The 24,949-nt window shown below is 31.7% G+C and overlaps 4 protein-coding genes across 8 annotated transcripts; all 4 read left to right on the forward strand.

Moving 5' to 3' along the window:
- Positions 1-1,869: 1,869 nt before the first annotated feature.
- On the forward strand, positions 1,870-8,332 carry LOC113854634 (protein STRUBBELIG-RECEPTOR FAMILY 3). Of its 2 annotated transcripts, none has more exons than XM_027485762.1 (17): positions 1,870-2,005; positions 2,600-2,796; positions 3,085-3,214; positions 3,312-3,383; positions 3,596-3,661; positions 3,738-3,809; positions 3,912-3,983; positions 4,097-4,168; positions 4,254-4,319; positions 4,780-4,845; positions 5,292-5,692; positions 5,812-6,224; positions 6,574-6,845; positions 6,943-7,081; positions 7,359-7,495; positions 7,580-7,736; positions 7,830-8,332. In XM_027485762.1, the coding sequence occupies exons 2-17, from the start codon at positions 2,676-2,678 to the stop codon at positions 7,923-7,925; spliced, it is 2,352 nt and encodes a 783-aa protein (XP_027341563.1). In that variant the 5' UTR covers positions 1,870-2,005; positions 2,600-2,675; the 3' UTR covers positions 7,926-8,332. The 2 variants fall into 2 exon arrangements, with proteins under 2 accessions (XP_027341563.1, XP_027341564.1); XM_027485763.1 differs by lacking the exon at positions 1,870-2,005 and adding an exon at positions 2,082-2,448 and having other exon boundaries at positions 7,830-8,306.
- Positions 8,333-9,234: 902 nt separating this feature from the next.
- Positions 9,235-14,558, forward strand: LOC113854007 (secretory carrier-associated membrane protein 1-like). Of its 4 annotated transcripts, XM_027484785.1 has the most exons (13): positions 9,235-9,476; positions 10,376-10,441; positions 11,719-11,811; positions 11,902-11,964; positions 12,357-12,390; positions 12,471-12,593; positions 12,719-12,781; positions 12,862-12,955; positions 13,191-13,236; positions 13,326-13,393; positions 13,872-13,920; positions 14,084-14,149; positions 14,229-14,558. In XM_027484785.1, exons 1-13 carry the CDS (start codon positions 9,423-9,425, stop codon positions 14,313-14,315), a joined length of 906 nt encoding a protein of 301 aa, XP_027340586.1. In that variant the 5' UTR covers positions 9,235-9,422; the 3' UTR covers positions 14,316-14,558. The 4 variants fall into 4 exon arrangements, with proteins under 4 accessions (XP_027340586.1, XP_027340588.1, XP_027340587.1 ...); XM_027484787.1 differs by lacking the exon at positions 12,471-12,593; XM_027484786.1 differs by lacking the exon at positions 10,376-10,441.
- Positions 14,559-16,468: 1,910 nt separating this feature from the next.
- On the forward strand, positions 16,469-16,941 carry LOC113856329. The gene has a single exon (XM_027488114.1). The coding sequence runs from the start codon at positions 16,510-16,512 to the stop codon at positions 16,717-16,719; it is 210 nt and encodes a 69-aa protein (XP_027343915.1). The 5' UTR covers positions 16,469-16,509; the 3' UTR covers positions 16,720-16,941.
- A 5,568-nt stretch (positions 16,942-22,509) lies between these two features.
- LOC113855898 (H/ACA ribonucleoprotein complex non-core subunit NAF1-like) lies at positions 22,510-24,706 on the forward strand. The gene is made up of 4 exons (XM_027487529.1): positions 22,510-22,914; positions 23,278-23,355; positions 23,570-24,047; positions 24,126-24,706. Exons 1-4 carry the CDS (start codon positions 22,510-22,512, stop codon positions 24,704-24,706), a joined length of 1,542 nt encoding a protein of 513 aa, XP_027343330.1.
- Positions 24,707-24,949: the final 243 nt, after the last annotated feature.

Consider the following 24,949-nt stretch of genomic DNA (forward strand, 5'->3'; position numbering starts at 1 on the left):
ACAAATGAACTTGATTGGAGATTTAACAAATAAAGCTCAAATAATTTACTTGCGGTTCTCAACTCACTGTATATACATAAATTTTGAAGGCTTAAATACCTGTAACTGAAGACAGAGTGGTGCATAGCAGAGAATTGAGAGTGGGATGTTGAATGACAGCTGGAGTTGGGGTGGAGAAAATGACCAACCCAGCTTTTGGATATGCATTGTTTTTCCCATTTTGGTGCTTCATCTTCTTCTTTTCATAACACACCCATAATCTTCTCTCTTACTTAGTCTTCAAAAGCTACAAAACTACCTTCCTTTTCCCATGGGCCCCTCTTTTTTATTTTCTGTATCAATGTGTAAAGTTTTTTCCTTTTTTCAAAAAAGAAAATCAATGAAAAAATATCTTCAAAATAAATTAATTTTTAAATACACTGTACATATAAAGTCCAGTTTATTCTTTCCACTAATTGATGTGGAAAGTCTCTAGTAGTAATAGTTGCCGTTTTAACAAAATAATTTTTATTTTTAATATCATTTTTTAATTTATGTTCAATATATATAATATAAATATAATGATTGTGTATATTATATTTTATTAAATGTTCTAATTTAATAATAAAATATATTTATTATTATGTTATATATATATAAATAAATAAGAGCAGAATATTTGAGTTAAATCTAAAAATTCTTTTATATGTATATATATATATATATATATATATATATATATATATTTTTTTTTTTTCAGTTGTTATTAAGTTACTGAGACGAAGCCCACAACAATCATTGAATCAATCACGTGATGGCCATAGAGAAACTGGCGCCTCGGACACAAAACAGAGTTAACAATGGTGACTAATTATGAGTATATATAATTGATTAAGGAATTAATTTTCCATTAAAAATTATAAAATAAACATATTTGTATATATTTTAAAAAAAATTTATGTAATTATTAATATAAATACATATTTTACTTATTTAATGTACGGATTTTCTTAATTAGTGATTAAAAAAATATCGATCAAAGGTTTAAAAGTAAAGTTATTATAAAAAAAAATATATTGAGATATATTTAAATTGTAAAAAATATATTAATGATGATTTTAAAATTTTTCTAAGTAATATTTTTAAAGTACCAACTATATTTATTTTAATAGTTAGTGTTTAATTCTAATAGTTAATGTAAAATTTCTTTATTCTCATTAATTAACTAAACAACACTTTTAGTATAATGATACTACTGCTCCTTTTAAACACTTTTAGAGTATCAAAAATTTAATATTATTTAAAGCACTGCAACTGCTATTAACTGCTAATAATTTCAAATAATATAATATTTTATATTTAATTGTTAATATAAACATTTTATATTGTTAATTAAATTACAATGTTTATCACCATTCAATAAATAAATGTATTGTTATTAATTTTTAAAATTGACTATGCTCTGCATTTGGTTAACATACAAGTACAACTGTCACACAATTAACACATTTTATTATATAATGTCTTAATTTTATCTGACTTTTAAAGTCTGAGTATCAAATCTTTACTTACGTGATTATTTTTATATAATTTTTACTAAATTTTTAACATAATACGAGAATATATACCATTATCATAATAAATTTGACATTGAAAATAGTATTTTTACAGTAATCTCATAATAAATTATCTAAATAATTATCATGATACATATAATGATTTAGCTTCCTTATTTTTTTAAAAAAAATTAATGACAAGTAGTACCATGTAAATCATACATGATTGTCTATACTAACAATTCCATCGCGAATCTTTGTCATTAATGCAATTTCCTATCCGCAAAACAACACAGACGCAAAGTGCGTAATGCAAGAACATGCGCTAATTTGACAAATAATTGACCTGGTTGCAACACGGGGACAAGAAGAGGCACACTCACACACAAACACTACATTATTAAACATCAAACATGGGCAGCATGGCATGGTAGAGAAACCATACGCGTCGACGAGGGAGCGTGGCAATGGTAATTTCATCGTCATTCTAATTTCTTATTCTAATACTCTAATTCTAATACACTCCCCGAAGTCTCAAACAACATCACTCTCACTTCTCTTGTTTTTAGAGAGTGAGTGTTTCAGAACAGAACCTCTTTCAGTTCAGAGCAGCTTTTCCACATCCCTTTGCCTTTTCTCTCATTTTCAGCTTTTTCTAAAGCTTTGGGTTTTTACCATTATTTTTAACCACCTTCCCAGAATTATTATATTCCAAAAGCTTAGCTATGCAGTGTTTGCTTACGTTCTCCCCTCACTCACACTACTAATTTAGTTCTGAATCTTAGCCGTTAAGTTTATATACAGATTCTACAATACAACCCCCTTTTTCTTTCGTTCTTTTCTCTTTCTAGTCTTAGTTTTCATCTCGAGATTTTCAGCATTGCTTCCCAAAATTCATTAGATTCTCTCTTAAGTAAGTTAATTTCATTTCTCAGATTTCATCTCTCGTGCCCATGTATAATTCTCAGCACAAGTTTAACTTTTTACGCTTTTTTTTTTGCTTGTGGAATAATGGGTTTGTTTTGGTTTTTTGGTGGGTTGGATTTTTGCTGGTGATTTTTCAGTTGGGTGGGGACGATGGTTTGGTGATTGGTTTCTACGGAGAGGAGAAAAGCGAAGATTGAGGTTGAGCTGGGGAAAATGGGTGAAGAGAGATCTGCTTCACAGTATAGCGGACTGAAGATCCATGCACAAGTACTATTGGGATTTATGTTGATCTGCTTAGTCCAATTTTCACTTGCAGACACTAATCCCAGTGATGGTAATGATTCTCTCTACCTTTTCTGCCTTACCTTTTTTCCCTGCATTGATGCTTTGGGTTGATAATTGTGCTCCTGTGCCTCTTTTGCTAGGCTAAACCATTTTTCATCCAAATCACAATTATATAACCCTGCCGTTCTGCTTCTGTTTCTGCTTTACTTGTCATGGTTATTTTATTGAAGTATAATGCCTTTTTATGAAGTGGAATACTCTTAACACATTCTTGAATATTGTTTTCATCTATCTGTGGTCTATTGTAAGAGTTCTAAAATTTTAGTAATTGGATCAGTTGCTGCAATTAATAGCTTATACACTGCATTGGGCAACCCTGTTCTTCCTGGGTGGGTTTCTAGCGGGGGAGACCCATGTGGACAAGGGTGGCAAGGCGTTCAATGTAATGGTTCAGTCATACAAGAAATGTATGTAACCACTTTTTTCCCTGATTCTTCATATTGATTGGTATCTTGCGACATAAAATGAAATGACCATTAACTCTTATCATTTAATTTATGACAGAGTTCTGAATGGTGCAAACTTGGGAGGAGAACTGGGAGACAGCTTGGGAACTTTTGTTTCTATCAAAGCAATGTAAATAGCACACGCTGTCTCTCTTCTATTCTTGCTGACTTGCATTCTCTGCATCTTTCTGTTATTCTGTGTCCACGAGCATATGCATGGCCATGTGTTAATGCAAGTGTGCATGTATATTGCATTTCCTCAGTTCATGAATTTCAACATCCATTCTTCTTAAATGCTTCTTCTGCATCACCTTTAATGTTTTATTTCTTTTTTTGGGGCAGAGTTCTAAACAACAACCACATTGGGGGAAGTATTCCATCCAGTTTGCCAGCCACTTTACAAAACTTGTATGTTGGTACCTACCTTCGTAATTCTCTTCCAATCACATTGTGCTATATGACATTATGGTTTGTATTATTGCAGTTTTCTTTCAGATAACCAGTTCACTGGAAGTATTCCGACATCTTTATCCACATTGGCTGAACTGACTGACATGTGAGTTTATTGCTTCCTCTATTTCTGTATTAAAATCTAATGATAGCTAATGTTAACTGTTATGCTGGTTTATTTAAATTAGATTGAGTTATCTCTTTTCAGGTCTCTTAACGACAATCTTTTAACTGGAGAAATACCAGATGTGTTTCAATCTCTTACAAAATTGATCAATCTGTAAGGACTCATTCCAAATTCTTCTTCAATAACGTATATATAAAATGGAATGAAGATTCTTTTAGCTTTATTACACATAAAACTCATTTAGTAAACCACAAACTGCTTTGCAGAGATTTATCTAATAACAATTTGAGTGGGGAATTGCCTTCATCTATGGAGAATTTGTCAGCTCTGACCTCCGTGTGAGTACTTTGTCTTAATAAGATGTTGTTTTAAACTTATTTCTCTGCTTTCTATCAATGAATCTTACTTTTTCTTCCTTGGCAGACATTTACAGAACAATAACTTGTCTGGGACCCTTGGTGTTTTACAAGACCTTCCACTGCAAGATTTGTACTTCTCGTAACCATGTTTCGTATAATTTTTTTATGATATTAGTTTGGTTAAGATTCCTCTAGATTCATCCAATTCGGATTTTGGTTCCTAAAGTAATTTTTTTAGATATTGGTCTTTATAGTTTTACTTATTTGAATTTTGGTTCCTTAGTGACCAATGATTTTATATTTGTTAATAATTGGAAAATAAAGGTCAATTTGTCATAAAATAGAGACAAATACCTTATTGGCAAGCCCCAAAATAAAAATAAATAAAACTATAGTGATCAATATTCAGAAATATTAATTATGGGGACCAAAATTTGAATCGGATGAAAATGCAGGGATTGGTTATTTATTTTGACCTACTAGTTTAGAGAATTGTTGTTCATATGGGTTGTAGAGCTTCTGGAAAATTGAAATTCATATATAATTTGATGTCTTTTTATATCTGTGCTTATTCTGCCCTATATGATCAGGAATGTTGAGAACAACCAGTTTGCTGGACCAATACCTCCAAAGTTGTTGAACATCCCTAACTTCAGGTGAAATCCTTAAAATTATTTCTTCTTTATTATGATTAGATGAGATGATTTCTTGAGTTAGAAAAATGGGAAGATATCTGTGATCCTGTTAATTACAAAGAAGTGCAGTGCTGCAATTAAGCAAAAAGCAAGAATTAATGACAGAAGAAAATTAAAGTGCTTTTGCAGTTTTTGTTTTCCTTTTCTTATAATTTCTTTAGCACTGTATTTCTGAAAAGTAACCAATTAGATGCTGCCTCCAGTGGTCAATATACACTATTGGGACATTGGACCAGTGACTCTAAGGTGTTATTGTTATTATTATTGTTGTTGCTGCAGCTATCTTATATCCTGTTATTATTTTCTGTTCCTTTGCTGATTTCTGTCACATCAGAAATTTGAGTGATATGCATTATGCATTTGTAATTTTGGCTCTTCAATAATTCATGGCGATTTTTATTATGCAGAAAAGATGGAAACCCGTTTAATGTTGAAGGCAATTCGACTGTAGCCCCAGCCCATCCACCTCATTCTCCAGTGATAGCTCCACCATCAGGAACTGTGGTTTCTGTGACACCACCATCTGGACATGTACCTACTAAACAGACTGATGGACCAACTGCAGGAAAGGAAACAAATTCTGTGAAATCAAAACAATCCACCAAAAGGGTGGTTTGGATATCTATTTCTGCTATATTGATGTTTATCATTATAGCATTGGGGCTTGTTCTCTTTGTCCCGAGATGTGCCAGAAGAGAACGGGTTGGCAGAATTTCCAAGCAACATCAAGTTGGTGCATATGCAGGTGAAAGACACAATCATAGGGATAATGGGGCTTTAGTCCAACCACCTAGTCAAACTGAGAAAGGCAAAATATAACCTTTGGTCTTTTTTAATTTAGTTTCTAACATCTAATTTTTCCTAGTGATGATTTCATTAATTTAACCATTTCACTTGCTAAAATTTTTTTTTTCCCTCTCTTAACAGTACCAAAAGGGGCTGTTATGAGGCCGAAAGGGGATCATCAAGAAGAGACAAGGAGAGCAATGGCCATTCCAAAGCCACAAAGTGAGCCAGAGAAGGATGAACAAAGAATAGGAACAATACCAAAACTGTTGGATCATGAGATAGATATGAGTGCATCAGATGTATATTCAATGCCTTCTCCACCTCCTCCTCCCCCTCCCCCTCCTCCACCACCTCCTACTGAGAGGGTGATTGTCGAACCAACCTCTTTCCACAGGGGGGGTAACATAAAAAAAAGTCCAATTCCTCCAACTTTTGCAAAAACTTTCACAATTGCATCCCTTCAGCAGTATACAAATAGCTTTTCTCAAGACAATCTTATAGGTTTAGGCATGCTGGGGAGTGTGTATAGGGCAGAGCTTCCTAATGGAAAGGTAGAATTGCTGCTTACTAGTTGTATTTATTTATATAGAATGAACTGATGTAACAGAGTAGACACGTTGGCTTCTTGTGTGTTAGTCCTGTCTATTTCATTGCTAGGCTTATAATCTATTTTTCTGAACTTCAATCCCCTTTAATTTCTTTCCATGTAGTCTCTTAGTTGTTCTTTTATCTGGATAGATAAAATTCATTTTGTCACATGTTTAACTACTGATATGTTTGAATCACATTTTGATTCAAATTTCTCTATTTCTGTATCCTTTGGTCAAACAGTCTTGTAAATTATATATATACCCTGATTGGATTCAATTTTTGAAACTTACTCTCTCTATGAATTGTTAGATACTTGCTGTGAAGAAACTAGACAAGAGAGTTTCTGATCACCAAACAGATGATGAGTTTCTTGAATTGGTAAACAGCATTGACACAATCCGGCATGCAAATATTGTTGAGCTTATTGGGTACTGTGCAGAGCATGGTCAAAGGCTTCTGATTTATGAGTACTGCAGTAATGGGTCCCTGCAGGATGCACTGCATTCATATGAAGAATTCAAAACAAGACTGTCTTGGAATGCTCGCATTCGGATAGCTCTTGGAGCAGCTAGAGCCTTAGAGTAAGTTAATTAACTATCGAGTATTGACTTTTAGGAAAAACATTCTGACATGGAACATTCTGAATCTAACACTGTAATGTTGTCGTCCACTGACAAGGTACTTGCACGAGCAATGTCAACCACCTGTTGTACACAGAAATTTCAAGTCTGCTAACATTCTCCTTGATGATGATGTTTCTGTTCGTGTATCTGACTGTGGATTGGCTCCATTAATAACTAAAGGTTCTGTAAGTCAGGTAAGAGGTGACTGGATCTTGTAAAAAATATGTTTCTGCTTTATGAGGGCAAGAAAACACATATTTAGTGAGGACTAATCTCTCTAGTAGCCAATTTTGATTATGGTTATTTCCCATTTAGCTTTCAGTGAAAGGCACAATTTTTTTAAAACATGTATGTGGTTGTTCCATCTGAACTAGGTCCAACTAGCCAACTACATTATTTTAATGCTGAATAGCATTTCATTAAAATTATAGTTAAGAGTAATTTTCATTGTATAACATTCCATGCATTCAGCTTTCAGGACAACTGCTAACAGCTTATGGCTATGGAGCTCCAGAGTTTGAGTCTGGAATTTACACTTACCAGAGTGATGTTTACAGCTTTGGAGTGGTTATGTTAGAACTTTTGACTGGCCGTCAGTCCTACGACAGGTGAGAGCCTATAACCGAAGTACTTTAGCATCTATTTCTGTCTTTTGGTAAAGTTAATTCGTGTATTCCAAACATCTTGTACAGGATGCGCCCTCGAGGGGAGCAGTTTCTGGTGAGATGGGCAATTCCTCAACTTCATGACATTGATGCATTATCAAAGATGGTTGATCCTTCTCTAAATGGAGATTACCCTGCCAAATCATTGTCAAATTTTGCAGATATCATTTCTAGATGTGTTCAGGTAGGCTTTTTCAGTCTGAACTTAAGTTCGAGTGTTCTTACTAATCTCTGTACTATGGAAGTGATTTCTTGGCCTTTCATGTATCTATTGCAGACAGAGCCAGAATTTAGGCCAGCAATGTCAGAGGTTGTCTTGTACTTATTAAATATGATAAGGAGGGAATCTCAGCAAAATGGTTCAAATGAGTAATGAAAATGGTAGTGATATTTGAACATGACTAGATGTGCAAAGAATTGCATGCTGCTTGCTGAATCTCAGTTAGTTGAGATATGCATGTCATCCAAGGATGGCCCAATTTAGATGCTCTCATCTGCAAAGTTCTAACCCATCCAACATGCACATGCCAGGATCATTTTATAATTTTGCATGTGATCATTTTCATGGATCGTTAAACCATGCCCTGGTAGTTAAACCCATTTGTTTGATGATTGCTTCTCTATTGTTTATAAGGAAATATAGTTTCGTTGTGCATGCTCGTGATTTCATGTTCATCCTTGAGGATGAAATTTTGACAATCCTTGTACAATTCACATTCAAGCATTGTAATTTAATATTGTTTTTCCGTTTAGTGGAAAACGCCAATCGTCATTTTGTTTGTGTTGGGGTTTGATTGGAACTCAATTCTATATTTCACCTCAAAGCAAATTTGGCTGCACGGAAGCATGTCTTAAATTATTTTTTATAATGTTCAATAAAAATAAACATTTTGATAAAAATATAAAAATTTGGTTTAAATAAAATTTAGATATAGATTAGATTTCATTGATTTGGATCGAGTTAGAAATGATTATACTACAAAGGAAAAAATTAATTTGATTCCATTCACCGGATTTATCCATTTCAATCAGCACTCCTAATCAAATGATGTACATTGGTAATATTTATACTTTTTTAATAAATTTTTAACTTCTAATTATTCAATCAGTTCTTAACAATTTCCTAAAATTATACATTGACATTGTTTCTTATAATAGACACTTTATAAAAAAAAAATGATATTTGAGTCCTAATTAATGTCTGTGTATATGTAAAAAAATGGCACTATACGAGTTCCAATGTATGTTATTGAGAAATAGCAATTTGCTGTATAAACCTAATGTAGGTTTGATGCTGTCAAAATATAAATATATTTATTTTCTACCATTTTTTATTATTAATAAAAAAATTATATAAGATCCATTAAATTAAGATATTTGTTTTATGCAATGGATCTGACCTAAATTTTTATTCATAATAATGAGTTGATAGTGTAAAAATTTGTCAGACAGATATATATAAATTAAAGTCATAAAATTATTATATCGTAAGCTAATATGCAATAATAAGAATAATAAAAAAACTGCATGAACGGACACTGGTTGTTGTAAGATAGAACGATGCATGAATGTTTTCGCCGACTCCTTTGGTCTTTTTGTATTGCATTGTGTTGATAATGATAACGCGCGAACTACTTTCTCTCCGTTCCTCTTCAGTTTTGTAATTTGTTTTCCCTTTGGTCTTAACAAACAAAGCAAAGAGAAGCCGTTCATTCTGAGTCCCCTCTCTACGAACAATCAGCATAACAAATATCTTCCCTTATTTTTCGATGCCATTCTCATTTCTCGTGTCCATATTTTTTTCTTCTTAATTTCAATTTACATATCTTTCTCACTCTCCACAATCACAATCTAGATCTCCGTATTTGGCATGACTAACTTCGACACAAATCCCTTCGCCAAAGAAGAGGTTAATCCCTTCGCCGTAAGTTTCCTACATATAACTCTTTATTTCCTTAACGCATTCATATTTTCTCCTTTTCCTTTTACATTCTCTCCAATCACGTGTTACAATATCCGTTCGAACCATCTGATCCGTTTTTGCGCATCATTCATGAATTGAATGAAATTCGTCGTGTAGCTCCGGAGTGTTATTTCATATTATATAATTGTTGGAGCCTTGTTTGATATTATAGTGCATGTCTGTATTCACCTTTGAATAACCATGGATTCATGTTTACTTCAATACTATTGGTCGTAGTTTTTGCCTTGAATTCACGTTTATAGCTTTTTTAACATGTTTCTAAATATGCACGTAAACTATGTTCAGGTATAAGATCTTAGAACTGGAAATTTGAAAACAAATGTTTCTCATGAAATGATTCTGCGATTCATTCGTTCTCTGTAGATGTCATGGCATGGCAACATCTCAGTGGCGGTCAATTTAAAATCTTAACCGCCCTAATGAGGTTTAATTGATTTTTAGTTGTTTATCTGTTCTCTTGTAGATTTCAGATTTTATTTTCATTTTTGTATTAAAAAAGTTGGATTGCAAGGCTCAGGATTTATGAATAGCTTTTTTTTTTGTGGAAAAGGTCCTTCAAATTAATGGCATTAAAATAAATTTGGCATTTGAGAGAAAGAAGTTCACGATTTCTCGGTGAGATTTCATATATATAGTAACGCGAGTGTTGAAAAGAAAGTGTCAAAGAATGTATTGCTAAGTTTTCCTCTTTTAAAATAGTTATTTTAATCGTTGACTTATCTTTGACAATCATTATTCTAAAGCGTTGATTTATTTAACTTCTTTTTTGATCTTGCTTTGTTATTTTTTATTGCTATTTTAACATCTAAAAATTTGCGCATTTTTATTAATAATATTAGGATGGATCTGTTAGAGGGAAAGCATTAGAGCAATCAAATTATGGTGGCGGTGCATTCTATACTACCGTAAGCTCTTCCATCCATGTCACTACTACCATTATATTAGCTTACTGTGTTACAACACTTTATTTAATCATATTTTGACAGACCAACGAAGTACTGATGGTGTGGATGCTTTAACTTCTAATATGTAGCATCTGTATTTTGATTGAGCATGGGCCATACATTTTAGTTACTTAACTGGTTTCAATATCTAGAACTTAAAAAAAAAAATTTAATTCAAATATTAGAGCCCCGGTATATTATTCCAGTTTCCACAAGACAAAGGGCTTAGTTCTAGTTGTCTGATTAGAGGCTGTAACTTATATAGTAATGGCATTGTCATGTTGGCGTTTATTTTGTTTTGGTCAATTATGATAGGTGTTTGCATGCAGGAGTGCAAAACAATTGGTAGTAGGTTTATCTAGAATTAATGTTTTCTCATCTTGTTGGAGAGAGAGTGGTTGGCAAAGACCGTCAACCTAATGGTAATGCTCAATAAACTATTCAGAGTAATTTCAGTGAGATCAGTAGCAGAAGTTATGTATGGAAAGCAACACAATGTGTTAGTGTGGAGGCTGCTAGGGGACAAAGACAGTAGGGTATTTCGTGGAGAGGAAGTGAGGGTAATACAAGTTTCTCTTGGTTAGGTGTCAAAGGAAAATGATGATTTGACACCCACGGAATGTGAAATAGGTAGAGCGAAGAGAGAAATAAGAAGATAAAATAGGTTTGTGATTTGTCTGGAAAATGTGAGTGGCACCTCATGTGATTTGAGGTTCATTTGAGACATTATGAAGGATGGGGGAGTTGAAGGACCTTGTTGCGTCAGTTTCTGCATCCAGTTGTTATTTGAATGTAGGATCTGCGGGAAGAATTTTTTTGAAGCGGGTGTCTCACTTCTCAGTGCAAAGTTGCCATGGAAGGGAGCTGAGAAAAAAGTTTACCTGGTTTCGTTGGAATACTATCTTTAAGCGATCTTGCTGGTTAGGAGCTTGCATGACTACAAAAAGATGAAATGAAACTGTTAATGGACTAATTCAGGAGGGGAGGTTGCATGGGGCCATTAGAGTTGTTTTTGCTTTTTGTGATTTTATCAATTAACAGCCAATGGTTTAATACGTTGTTTTTTTCTTCCTTTCTACATGGTTTGCATCTCTTTGATGCGCTTTTCCTTAAAAAGCTAACTAGACATACAAAAGAAAACAAATGATATTGCCTTGTTTTTATCTTTTCGCTTTTTTGGGGGGATGGTGATGGTGGTTATACAGCGTTGTTCATTCATTACCTTTGTTTTTTTTCAGAACCCAGGAAGTGTTTCCTCAAAGCTGTCACCCCTGCCTCCTGAGCCTTATGATCGAGGGGCAACTGTTGACATTCCTCTTGATACCCCAAAGGTTGACCAGATTATGAAAATCTTGAAATAAATCTCAAATCCGTGCTGTATTAGTGTTGCTGATCAAATACTTAATTATCTCAATTTTTAGGATTTCAAAGCAAAGGAGAAGGAGCTTCAAGCTAGAGAGGCTGAATTAAAAAGAAGGGAACAGGTTATTCTTCCTGATCTATTGTTTGATAGCTTTGAAATTCAATTTACCTTTATTTAGTGACTTGGTTTGTTAGATTCAATGTTTTAAGCTATTATTTACATTGGTTAGAATAATTAATAATGATTTTATCAGTTTAAGTTGATAAGTAACAGGGTCTTAATTGGTAACAAGAGTGGCTTCTGTTATTTCTTTGATACACGGTCACTTTTCTTTACAAGAAATTATTGTTAGTACGCCCGAAATAATACTTCAGTCCAGGTCTTGTTTTTTTCACCTTAATAAGCAGTTGTATAATTGCCAAATCAGTTCACTTTGACCATCTTATGAAGTTACCTGGCTATTTAGATCTTTTGTGTTAGTCAGGTAATTGATAATCTCAGGATGTTTTGTAGGAGCTAAAACGAAGGGAAGATGCTATAGCACGAGGTATTGAGTTCAGATACACTTACAGAGCTTACGGGAATAATGCCTTCAGCTTGGTGGTTTACATTTTTTTATTTTTTCAGCTGGAATCGTCATAGAGGAAAAAAATTGGCCACCTTTTTTCCCCATCATTCATCATGACATTGCAAATGAAATACCTATACATCTTCGAACGATCCAATATGTTGCATTTACAACATGGTTGGGTACGTTAAAGTCCAAAATTTATATTATTCTGTAGAAAATTTTCAAATAAATATCCTTTTATCAGCATATAACTTACTTTAGTTATTGTACGTGTTTTAATTTTGAACATTGTAACAATCTGCAGGTTTGATTTTATGTCTTTTATGGAACATAGTGGCAGTTACTGTCGCTTGGCTCAAAGGAGAAGGTTTGTTTTACTACTAAATATTGGACCATGAAATATTGCGAGCCATGCTGTTGTTTACACGAACTTGTCTTACCTTGTAGGTCTGTCAATCTGGTTTCTTTCTATCATATACTTTATTTCCGGTGTTCCAGGAGCCTATGTGATGTGGTATCGCCCTCTTTATCGTGCTACAAGGTAGTTTTCAATTTGATTGAATTCAATTTTTCTATTACGGTACGGATATGCAACAGGACTTCAGCATTTTTCTAAGCTATAAAAATTTATTGAAGTAATCTAGCTTGGCTTTATCATTGCATTAATATAGTGAACAGGCGCCATTTTATCATCAGAAATTCAGGATCCTTCATTTTTTTTTCTTTCTGATTTATCATTCCGAATTAAAATGTTTCTGTATCATCTCCTGTTACAGGACGGATAGTGCTCTAAAGTTTGGCTGGTTTTTCTTGAGTTACTCGGTAAGTTTTAATAATTTCTACTTCTACTCGTTCTTTCTGCGCTAATTTTGTTAAATGCTCTTATTTTTTTTCCTATTTTTTCCAACCAGGTGCACGTTCTCTTTTGCGTTTATGCTGCAATTGCTCCTCCACTTATCTTCAAAGGAAAATCTCTCGCGTGAGTTCTTTTTATACGAGCATCCCTTTAATTTATTTAATCTGCGACCCGACGTTCTTCTTTAATCGCTATTTTAATATGGTAGAGATGATGAGAACTTTAGGAATATGTTGCTCCCATTCTGCTAGCCACACATTCACGAATCGCCTTTGCTTTCTTCTTTACCTCTGACTATGTGATTTATCGTCGAGCTAACTGATTCTGTTCTGGATTTTGTACCTAAACTATTTAACAATTTAACCGAGGGGGTATCTTTTTGGTGGCAACTTACCCCGCGTGATTCTGTCCCTACTGCATTTAACGATTATCTCATAATATTTTTATTTTAATTGTCGTTGTGTTGGTTGAAGGCATGTTCAAGTATTCATCACCATATAACTTGGATCAGTTATATTATGACATTGCTTTCCCTTTTTCATTGTGGTTGCACTTTTAAGCGAATTAATGGTTGTGTTGTACGATTATATGTTTTGGACAGAGGTTTTCTGCCTGCGTTTGAGATATTGGACGACAATGCAATAGTTGGGGTATGTACTACTTCTGTCATTGTTTTTTCGCTTCTAGATCATGCAATTGTTGGATATGATTCTGTCCCAAAGGGAAGGGGTATATGTGTATTATGTATTATATTATACTTATTGCATGATTGCATGTTTAAATGATACTAATACTGTTGCTGAATTATTACAGATATTGTACTTTATTGGGTTTGGATTTTTCTGCGTGGAGTCACTGCTGAGCATCTGGGTTATTCAGGTTTTTAGTAGTCATTGCAGTATATATTTTCTCGACTCTACTGCTGCTTTCTTGTCTGATGGTTGATTCGTATTTGCAGCAAGTATACATGTACTTCCGCGGCAGTGGGAAGGCTGCGGAGATGAAGCGTCAGGCCACGAGAAGGGCCATGATGGCAGCTCTATGACACGGCCATCAATTATGCATAGTGGCATTGGCACCCAAAATATTGGTTTCCTGTTGCCACTTCCTTTTGCCCCTTTAATGGTTTGGATGTTTTATTCTCTGGGTATGGCCTAGGAAATGAGTCTAACTAGACGGTTAAGATAGAAACTCTAGTTGTGCATACATAGTTGAGATACCCCTTTTAAAATATTTTATATTAGCAAATATGGTTCTTAAAAATAAATTTTTTTATCTTTATTATAAAAACAGTTTGGCTTGTAAATTCTTTTAGAACATGGGTATTTTATTCATGGATATGCATTGTGAGATAGCAATGTTCTATAGCAATTGTACAACATATTATTAAGAAAGTTCTATGGTATTATTCTTCATTTAAAACTAACATTTCAATGTTAAAAAATGACACACGTTACTAAGATGAGATTTCAATTTTAATTAAGCATTATTACTAACAATACACATTATACCTCGTTTAAATTTTGTCTTATTTTTATTTGCAATATGTTAAAACTCCAAAATACTCGTTACTTTACACTATTGTTGTTATTACTTTAATTATCGTAACAAGTTTGGCGGTTAATTATTCTTCTTTCCATTTAAACAATTAGTAAATAAATTGAAGTTTCCGGCAACGGGATCAATTGTGAAGGCTCAATCATAGGTCGGGTCATCGAAAATGAAATGTTATTAAAAATAAATAAATAAATAAATAGGAAGAGGAAATTGAATTAACTGTAATCTGCAACCTGCGTGACAGGTTTTTTAAATACACATGATGAAACTCGCGCGTGTATGTATAATTGGACATTTTTCAATAACAATAATAGCAACATGTTATTTTAAACACACATGTTAATAAGTTTTTTATTATTAATTTATTTATTAAAAAAATAATTGAACTGTTTCGTAAATATATCATTTTAAAAGTAAATATGATAATTATAAACTAATAAAATATCGTTCTAAAACAGTGCATTTAAAATTATGTGTTGTTAGTATATTCTTGTTTCTTTGATATTAACCTTTGGTATCACGAAATAAAAACCTTTGGTATTAGGTTTTTTAACTATTGTTTCATAATATGAATTCCGATTCTCTTTGTGACATTAATAGGTTTATTTTTTTCTATAACCACCAGTAGTCTGATATTATGTTAAATATTTAACTAGTCTAAATCGAGTTAAGTAAGATTGCTGAAGATAGTAATATTTTTTATCTTAATTTAATTTTTAATAAAAATATATTTATTAATTATGAAAGTGATTAAAAAGTTAAAAAATATAATAACATACTCTTTATAATTTTTATAATGTTATTAATATAATTTTAATAAAAAATTATTTGTTAATTTTTAACCAATATCATGGGAGTTTTATTAGTAGGACCCGAATTTACACATGTGGTGGTGTGTTAATGAGGAACGAAAGAAGAGTGTTGACTGCTATCATCATTTTCAAAAGTTTGCTGGCCGTTGGTTGATAAAATATCCACAAAATTTTAAAAAACAAACCTTAGTGGTAAATAGAATGAAAAACAAAATAAAAACGATATAAATACATTGCGTTGTCTGCTATTATCAGTTTCACCATTGCAATGATTATATTGTGTCCTATTTTATAATATTTTTGTTGGTCATTTCTACGAGGAATGCTGTAGGTGTCTCTTCATTGCTGTCTCCAGTTTTTACGCCGGGAACTTTTTTTCCCCTCTTTAGCCCTGTAGGTCCCTAATAATAATAAATATGTAAATAAAATAATCACCATATCAAAATAATAAACAAATTCAAGTTTTTTCTAATGTGTACTAATTTAAAAATAATTTCAATTTGATATGAAACAAATTTAAATAACCAATTCAGAGTGAAAGGCAAATTGGGAATTGGCAGGAAGCAAAAAATCAAAAGGACCTACCAACTGCCACCAACATATGAAACAGGTCCCACCCAGCGAGCAATGAACCTTTTCATTTATTTATTACAACGCCTCTTCTGACATTTACGGGTTCCTAAACACTGTGCTTCACTAAACATCGAGCAATTATTCAGTGGTAACGCTCACAGATCCAAACCCCACCCCCAAAGATGATCGAACTTTAACCATCACTTGTGGTACGCAAAAATACACAGCTAGCTTCCTTATAATACCACTCACTTCATTTCACAGCTGCACCATCAAAACGACGCTGCATCCAACAACATGGTATGCTTCTGTTTTCTGGTGGACCAAAGGAGGGAGGTGCAGCGGAGCAAGCCCGCCGCCGGGATTTGTTCCCGCTGCGGCGGCGGAGCCAGCGTCGCCGACGTGAAGACCGCCACCAGGTTTTGCTGTGTTCCTTTCTATTGGAAATCGTGGAGAGCCATTGTTTGCACTTTCTGTGGTGCTGTTCTTCGTTCTTACCAGCACTAAATTAATATCTATATATAGGTTTGTTATCACTCTTAGACACTGCTTCCTACTTACCACTTGTTATAGTGCTAACACATGAATCTTTATCTTCATCATCATGTCTTCATTCCAACTTCAATTTATAATTATTATTTGTTCCATCTTTCACTTTTATGTGCTTCTTCTCAAGAGACATATATAATACGCAATTTCTTACAAACTACTTTGACCATGTCTAATTTATTTTTCCATAATTATATACGCATCTAATCAAAGGGTTAATCAATTTCTGGATTTTTGTTTTGTTTTTTCTCGGCTGTTATAATTAAGATGATCCTGGGTTTAAAGGAATTATTATATATTAATTATAAGGGAGATGATGGTGGTGTTAGGGAGGGATCTTTCTCGTTAGAGTTATGACACAACCTACGGAAAGTGTGAATGAGCAAAATAAAGAGAGAGAGCTAAATAATTTGATGAAAATAATAGAAAGAGAGAAAATGGACATAAAATAAATATATAAAATAAATAAATGATCCTCATTAAAGCTAAACTCAAATAGATAATGTATATTGCAGCTTATTACAACTAGCACGCCAATTTGGCACACGGTTTACTACTAAAAGTTAATGTTGTTTACACTTTTTTAATCTATTTTTCAGTTTTGTTTTATATATGTGTATCATTATGATCTATAACATAATTATTATTTTTTTACTCTGATGAACTGTGTGTTTACATTTTACATATAAGACGAGGATATTAACATTATAATTTTCTTCTTTACTTTAAAACGAAATATTATAAAATAATATGAAGATTGTGACGTTCATGTATGAGTAAAAATTAAGAAAGTGTTGCTTGGCGCGAGTGAAAAATCTGTGGAATAAAGGGTAGAATACAGCGGAGTTACTGTTGTTAATGGCTGTGTTCACATGGTCCATCTTTAAGGCATGCAACTGTGCCTGACTCTCATTTAATGGATAGATATGAAGCTGAATTTAATGCAGAACAGTGAGAAAAGAGAAGCCTCCAACTTGAACTTATAATAATAACAACAAAATGTTAACTTTCATTTTCTCTGTGTTAGTGTTAAATAATTAAAAAATATTAATTTTAATTTTTAAAGTTAACTATTAAATTTAAGTAACTAATAATAATAATAATTTTTTAAAAATATTTATTATATTTTTATAATTATAATACAATAAATATATTTTTAAAATAATTTTTTACTATTTTAATTTAATTTTAAAGAGTGAAATTAATAAAATTTGCAAATATTGTTGTTTAAAATGAATTCTTATTATCTGTAAAATATAACAGTTGTTTAAGAAATGAAATTATAGATTAAAAATATATTCCTTTTATGATCAAAATAAAATGTATAGATAAAGCAATGCATATTAAGTTAATAAATAATTTTGATAATATTGAATTTAACATAAAATAGCTATTTAACACAAATTTAAGCAACACTTTCATAGATGATAATATATTATATATTTATTGACTTAATTTACGTATAAAAATTATCAACATAGGAATCATATTATTGCATTGCAGCTTTCCGACATATATAGTTGCACTTGTGTTCACTTAATTCTTAAAATTTGAGTATTAAGACACATGTAATATTAACTTAAAATATCTTCTAAATAGAATATTAAAAACATATAGTATTATTATTTAAAATAAAATTGTGCAAATTAAAATTTATAAAAATTTAAATTGAAATCAAATTATAGAAAAAAAAATTCAATATTGTAAAAATTACATCACTTGATGAATAAAAAAATTAACTTTTAAAAATATTTTTCTTTAAGATCAAAGATTCGGATTTGATTCATAAAAATATATTATATATAAATAAAGTTTAAATTTGTTAAGGAAATAAAAAAATAAAAAATAAAAAATATAATATTTAACGTTTTTATCAATTTATTCCTATTATTTGTTAATTTCTTAAAGAGTATTCTTAGGACATTCGTTAACAAAATTTTAATAATACATATAACTCAGTTATTTTCTATATTTTTTTTTCTTTTAGCGTAAAAGTGTTATAAGAACACAGTTAAATTATTTTTTGAGATAACTTTTAAATGCCTGTTTTTTAAAGAAGCTAATTTTCAGGCATTGTTAACCTAAAAATATTTAGTCTTGACTAATTTAAATACATACTAAATATACTTTTTAAATTAATTATTTCAAAAACTAACAATTATAACTGGTGCAATAATTTATAATTTAACGATAATATAAAACACTTTTACACCGTTATTATATTTCAATTGATTTCTTTTTTTAAATAAATTAAAACTAACGTACATTAATTATATAACCAAATTACAATAAATAACTATATTCTTGATTCCTTTGAATATAGACACTTCTAGATTTTAGTATCTTATTCTTTTTTTTTTTTGTTATTTTTTCTCGGCAAAAAAAATATAAATTAGTATCTTAAAACATGGGTTATATGTCATTTTATTCTTAACATTTTAAAATATATTTCAACCTTTAATATTTAAAATGAGTATTTACTTTGATTCCTCACAAATTGAAGGGGTGCCGGTATCTTTTCCATCTATATTAATAAAAAATAACATATAAAAAAATTTAAAGCACATCATAAATAAATAAAAATTAATTTAACTAACAACGTATAAATTTTATAATTACAAAAAAAAATATTATAAGATTTATTTAAAAAATTTAAAATTCAATATAACGGGTTTCGTTGTGTTGTAAGAGCAAATTTAAAATTTTAATGACATGTACTAATCTGGTTATTATTGCATTCCACTGCTTCAATGTGTAAATGCAAACACTCTGGAGTTAGTGAAAAGTCTATGTCATCGTGTAATATTGATTTTTGTTCTTAAGTAATGCTTCCATTATCTCAATTTTGTAAATTTATTTATTTTATGTGCAAAGCTTTCATAAAAGGTACAGTTTTAACTCTTATTTAAAATCTAGAGATAAAAAAAAAAAAACGATACGGTGATTATAATAATGAAAGCAATAATAATAATAATAAAAAGAATAATGTATTACAAATATCGGTATGTTAAAAGTAGAAAGGGGTCATTCAGCAGTTAAAAGTATATTTGTTTTAAATTTAGGTAAAATGTGTATATTATTTTTAATTAAGATGTTATTATTATTGAAGTAAACTGCTTATTTTAATTATCAAACAGCATCAATATAATATTTAAAAAACTATACATAGTTTTTGTTCTTCAACATTTGTCTCCCGCCACTGCCTGTTTAATGCAAGGTTATGTTTCTTCATTTCGTCTAACGTCATCGGGATATGTACATGTCAAACTTGTTTACGAGACAGAGTGAATGAACTTTCTAATAGACGATTATAGGACTAAAAGACAGATAAACTAAAGAAGTCAAATAATAAATTTTTTATAATTTATAATTAATTTATTTATGTTAACTATTTTCTAATTTTTTTATTTAATTTTTTTTTATGTAAGTTGACATGTACAAATTAATGTTAAATGATTGTACAATTTTTTTAATAAACACCCATTTGTATCTTAGTTTGGTAAATAAAAAATCTTAATTGGTTTTGTTTTTCCGTTTTAAGTGCACTAAAATAGTAATATTTTAGCAAATTTTTCTACTATTTCTTATTAAAAATTTATTATATATACTTACATATTAATTAGATACTTGCTATAATATTCAAGAAAACATTATATATATTTTTAAATCAACAGTTGTAATTTTTTTAATAATTTAAAAGTTAAAAGGTATTTATATTAAAAACAATTAACTATATTATATATTAATATAAAATTAATTGTGATAATTATTCTACGTATTATAAGGTATTTGATAAAACTTTATTACTTAATTTACTCAAGTTGAATCTACTAATCATAGTGAACAGAATATCAAAAAATAATAAATACTTTATAACATGCACATGGTTTATTCATTCATTTCACAATTGACAAAGTTGACTTGATTCACATGAATTAAACAAATGATCCGCTATCTATCATTCTATGTAGGACTGGGAAGTGAGTTTATTAGCTGGAAAGTTGACTTCCAAGCCACTAGTTTCCTAATTTTGTTCCCTTGACCACGCTAGAAGAGTGTACAGCTTCAGCCATGTGGATAAGAGTTTAAACTTTAAATGCAACATGCATAAAAGAGCATGTAGATAGCATGACAACCATGCCATGAGATAGTGTACCTCTTACCACACAGGTCCACCATTGCCATAGCTTAGATGGTGGGTGGACATGGAAATGCAGAAGAGCTAGTTAATGTTTCAAAGTGTTTTTGGTTTGAATTCATGATGTTATGATAAGATAACTTACCAAGTTATAATAATGTACAAACATAGTATAATTAAAGCTACCATTGAGCTTCAATTGTATTTCCTCTTTATGCACTTCCAGATGCTCATTGAGCGTACTTAGATTAATTATGAAAAAAATTATTCGAATTATCCTAAAAGCTGGTAATTTGAAGATAACATACTTTATTTAGATTGAATAAAAACATTGTTTTATATAACATATCTTAAACTTTTTATAAGATAAATTTATATTTAAAAACTAAGATGAAATAAATGCTAAAAATATAATAAAATCAATCAAATTACCCGACCTAACTCGACCATTAGTTTATCACACATTGATAAAAATTATATCGAACAAAATGTACACATTTAATTAATTTATATTATCATATAGTCAGTAATTCAGGATAAGGATAGCTGTATGCCTGTACCAAAACATGGGAGCGGGCCTTGTTATAGACCTGCGATGGGCCTAACTCAACAGTTCATTTATCGCCTCATCAATTTCTGAAATTTTTGTTATTATATTGATCCATAAAAATTTATTATTTTCAAACTTTTGTGATCATACTAATATTTCAAAAATATGAAATAATTTTTTTTTCGCATACTTTAATGTCTTAATTTTTAGAGAACCAAACGACACTTCTTTAATGTTTTATATATTACAACTGATCACATAAAATTTTCATTTAATTTATAGTCTTTTTTTTTCAATTAATTAAAGTTTTCTATTTTTAAAATAAAATAAAATATATCCTTTCATCAATTTATTACATAAAATCTTCACAACCTCATTTTAATTTTATATTATTATAGAAAATTTTATTTAGCTTTACTAATAAAGAATAAATATAAATCATTTAATACAAATATTTGAGTCGTCATTGTTTTCATTAAAAAAAACAGCTAGTTCTATCATTTAAGGAACTCCTTGTCAGGATCTGGAATTGATTTTAGAGAGAAAATGGACTTGATTATTCTATAATTAATAAATTAATTATTGTACATTTATTAATTAAAAAAGAATTCCGTTCAACTTTAAATAAAATAGGTACAATATACCTTATTATTGGATATATATTTTTATCCAATGCCATATGTGTTTTGAGTCGTTGATCATTCTAATTTTATTTTGCGAATGTTAAAAATTATTATAAATTATTGTGTTTCATTATAAAAATATTTGTATGTACCAAAGTTAAAAAACTACCAACCGCAAGATTTGAATTATCGCTAGCCTAGCTTTCATCGATTTGATTATAGAGAAAGACCAAAATAAATAAATAAATAATCAACAATAATGGCAAACGGCGTCGTATTAAAATTTCGAAGCGATTCTCCGCTTGAATGAGATAGTGCTTTGGCGCGTTAGGGTTTAAGGGTTTAAGCATCAAAACAGTCTCCAAATATGGGAATTGTGGTGTTGCTGCTATTTTCAAAATCAAGGGTTGCTAACCCTAATTTTACAGTGTGTGCAAATGGGTGAGGTTGAAGACCCTCTTCTACTCAACGATTTGGCCCTCGCCGATTCATTCATCAATTTCGACTATGTGCCAGACTTGCCCGACCCGATCGCTGTCGGGCCCGGGTCGGAACACTGTAATAGTATTGACGAAGCAATTGAGAAAATCAACTTAATTGAAATTGGGGAAAAAGGAAATAATGATGATGTTAGGGTTGAGAATGAGATAACTGATGATGCTGAGAGCGAAAGCTCTGAGTCTGAGAGCGATAGTTCCACCTCCACAACCAACAGGGATAGTGATGAGAATGAGGTACTTGAAGAAGGCGAGATTGTAGATTCTGATGATAATGATGATGATGACGATGACGACGACAATTGTGCTGCAGAAAGACCCGATAAATCAAAGAACGAGCTTGAGGTGTTCGTTTTGTTCATTAGCCACTACGAACTAAATATATGTTAATTTGGAAGTGCTACATTAGAAATATAAATCATTATTTATTTTAAATTTTTTAATAAAGTAATTATCAAATGCAGCTGTAGAAGCAATTTAACTATGAGATTGAAAAAAGTTAGGACATAAGGAATTCTTAAAATCTAATTATTAGTTAATGCAATGTATGTTACACATGAATGCAGGATGAAGGATGCGTTTTATTCAGTACTAGTTCAAACTAATTTGACTGATTAGAAGTTCTTAATGTGAGCTACTGTATTTGTAAATAGATGTTGTGTAATTTTATTTTGCTTTTGGGTTTTCTTTTGATTGTGAAATTTGCAGATTCTTCCTTTAGTTCCTGCTGTGAATGTGGCCTTAGAACCACACCATGAAATGCTGCCAGTGGGAGTTGTTATGTCGGTAAGTGAATGGAAACCACATCTCTGATTAAAGAAGGGAAAATAGGAATTCTAGTGCAAACTCTATTGATTGCTAGTTTAGTTTCTTCAGGTTGCACGGTGGTCCATTGTCTACTTGTCTGATGCTATATTGGATAATATGATGAGGAAATATGTTAGAAGGGATACCAATTATTACTGTTGGAATCAACTGAATCATCTAAGCCATTTTACAGATTCTTGGTGCTCGAGTCATTGTGGAAGCGGTGGAGAAGCATGACCCACTTAATGAGGGTTCTATTCTGTGGATGACTGAAAGCCGAACCCCAGTAGGATTAATTGATGAGATCTTTGGACCCGTAAAATATCCTTATTACATTGTGAGGTATAGTTCTGAAAATGAAGTCCCTGAAGGGCTTCGCACGGGAACTTTGATCTCTTTTGTTCCTGAATTTGCCAATTATGTGCTGAATAACAAGGATCTTTACAAGAAAGGATATGATGCATCTGGGTTGAATGATGAAGAAGTGTCCGATGAAGCAGAATTTTCAGATGATGAGAAAGAGGCTGAATACAAGAGAATGCAAACAATGACAAAGAGAAGCATACATCATCAAAATCCTGGGAAAAAGGATAACAGCAGAAAGAAAGTTCCACCAAAAGATGGTTTCGTGCCTGCATTCCCTACTGCACCTGCTTCATCATTGCTTGATCGTGGGTATTTTTCACCATTTGCTGGCATTGGACAAGGCCTTTGGGGGGGAATTGAAGTTCCACCAAAAGATGGTTCAGTGCCTCTACTCCCTGTTGCACCTGCTACATCATTGCATGATCATGGACACTGTTCACCATTTTCAGGCATACGACAAGGCCTTTGTGGGGAGACTAACATAGTTCCCCCATTTCCTCCAGTAATTGCTGGTCCTAACTTAACTACAAGCGGAATTTGGACAAATGGGACAACTCTGCCGCTGCAACACTCTGCAGTGCTTTCTAATGGATTTCCTGCTAATGGGGTATCATGGTACCTAAACAATGCTCAGTTTTCTCATCAGTTGCCTGTCCCGGCAATTCCATTTCAACAACAGTTAGGTCCCAGTCACGGGTTTCCTCCTGCCACTATATTTCCTGCTGTACAGCCCAACAATATGTGTGCACAACTCATGCATGGACAAAGGCCTGTGGATCATAACCAAATAACATTTGAGTTGAACTCACCATTTTTCCAAATCCAGCCACCTATAAATTTGCTAAATAGTTCTTTTCCTAGCAATCAGCATGCTCCCCCTCAATTTAATCCAGGTGCAAATGCTAACCATGGGAGAAAATCATTTCATCGAGGGTGTAGGAAAGGTTGGCAACCAGCCAAATGAAAGTTATCATATACTCAAATGCAATTTGAAGTTATTTATCTAGTTGGGCCACACACTGCAAGCTTCACTTTTTCTAGGAATTCCTGGAATCATAATGAATTATTGATTTTTTAGTTACCATTGTCATTTCTTTTTACTAGAGTTGGAATTGTATAGTTTGGTGCCGACAGATTCTTGCTTGGTTAAAGCGAGCGTTTCCACTAGGGATGAACTTCTTTATATTTTAACAATTTTATTTTTATT

This window comes from Abrus precatorius, unplaced genomic scaffold, assembly GCF_003935025.1.
Source record: "Abrus precatorius isolate BTA unplaced genomic scaffold, Abrus_2018 Scaffold11, whole genome shotgun sequence".
Classification (NCBI taxonomy): domain Eukaryota; kingdom Viridiplantae; phylum Streptophyta; class Magnoliopsida; order Fabales; family Fabaceae; genus Abrus; species Abrus precatorius.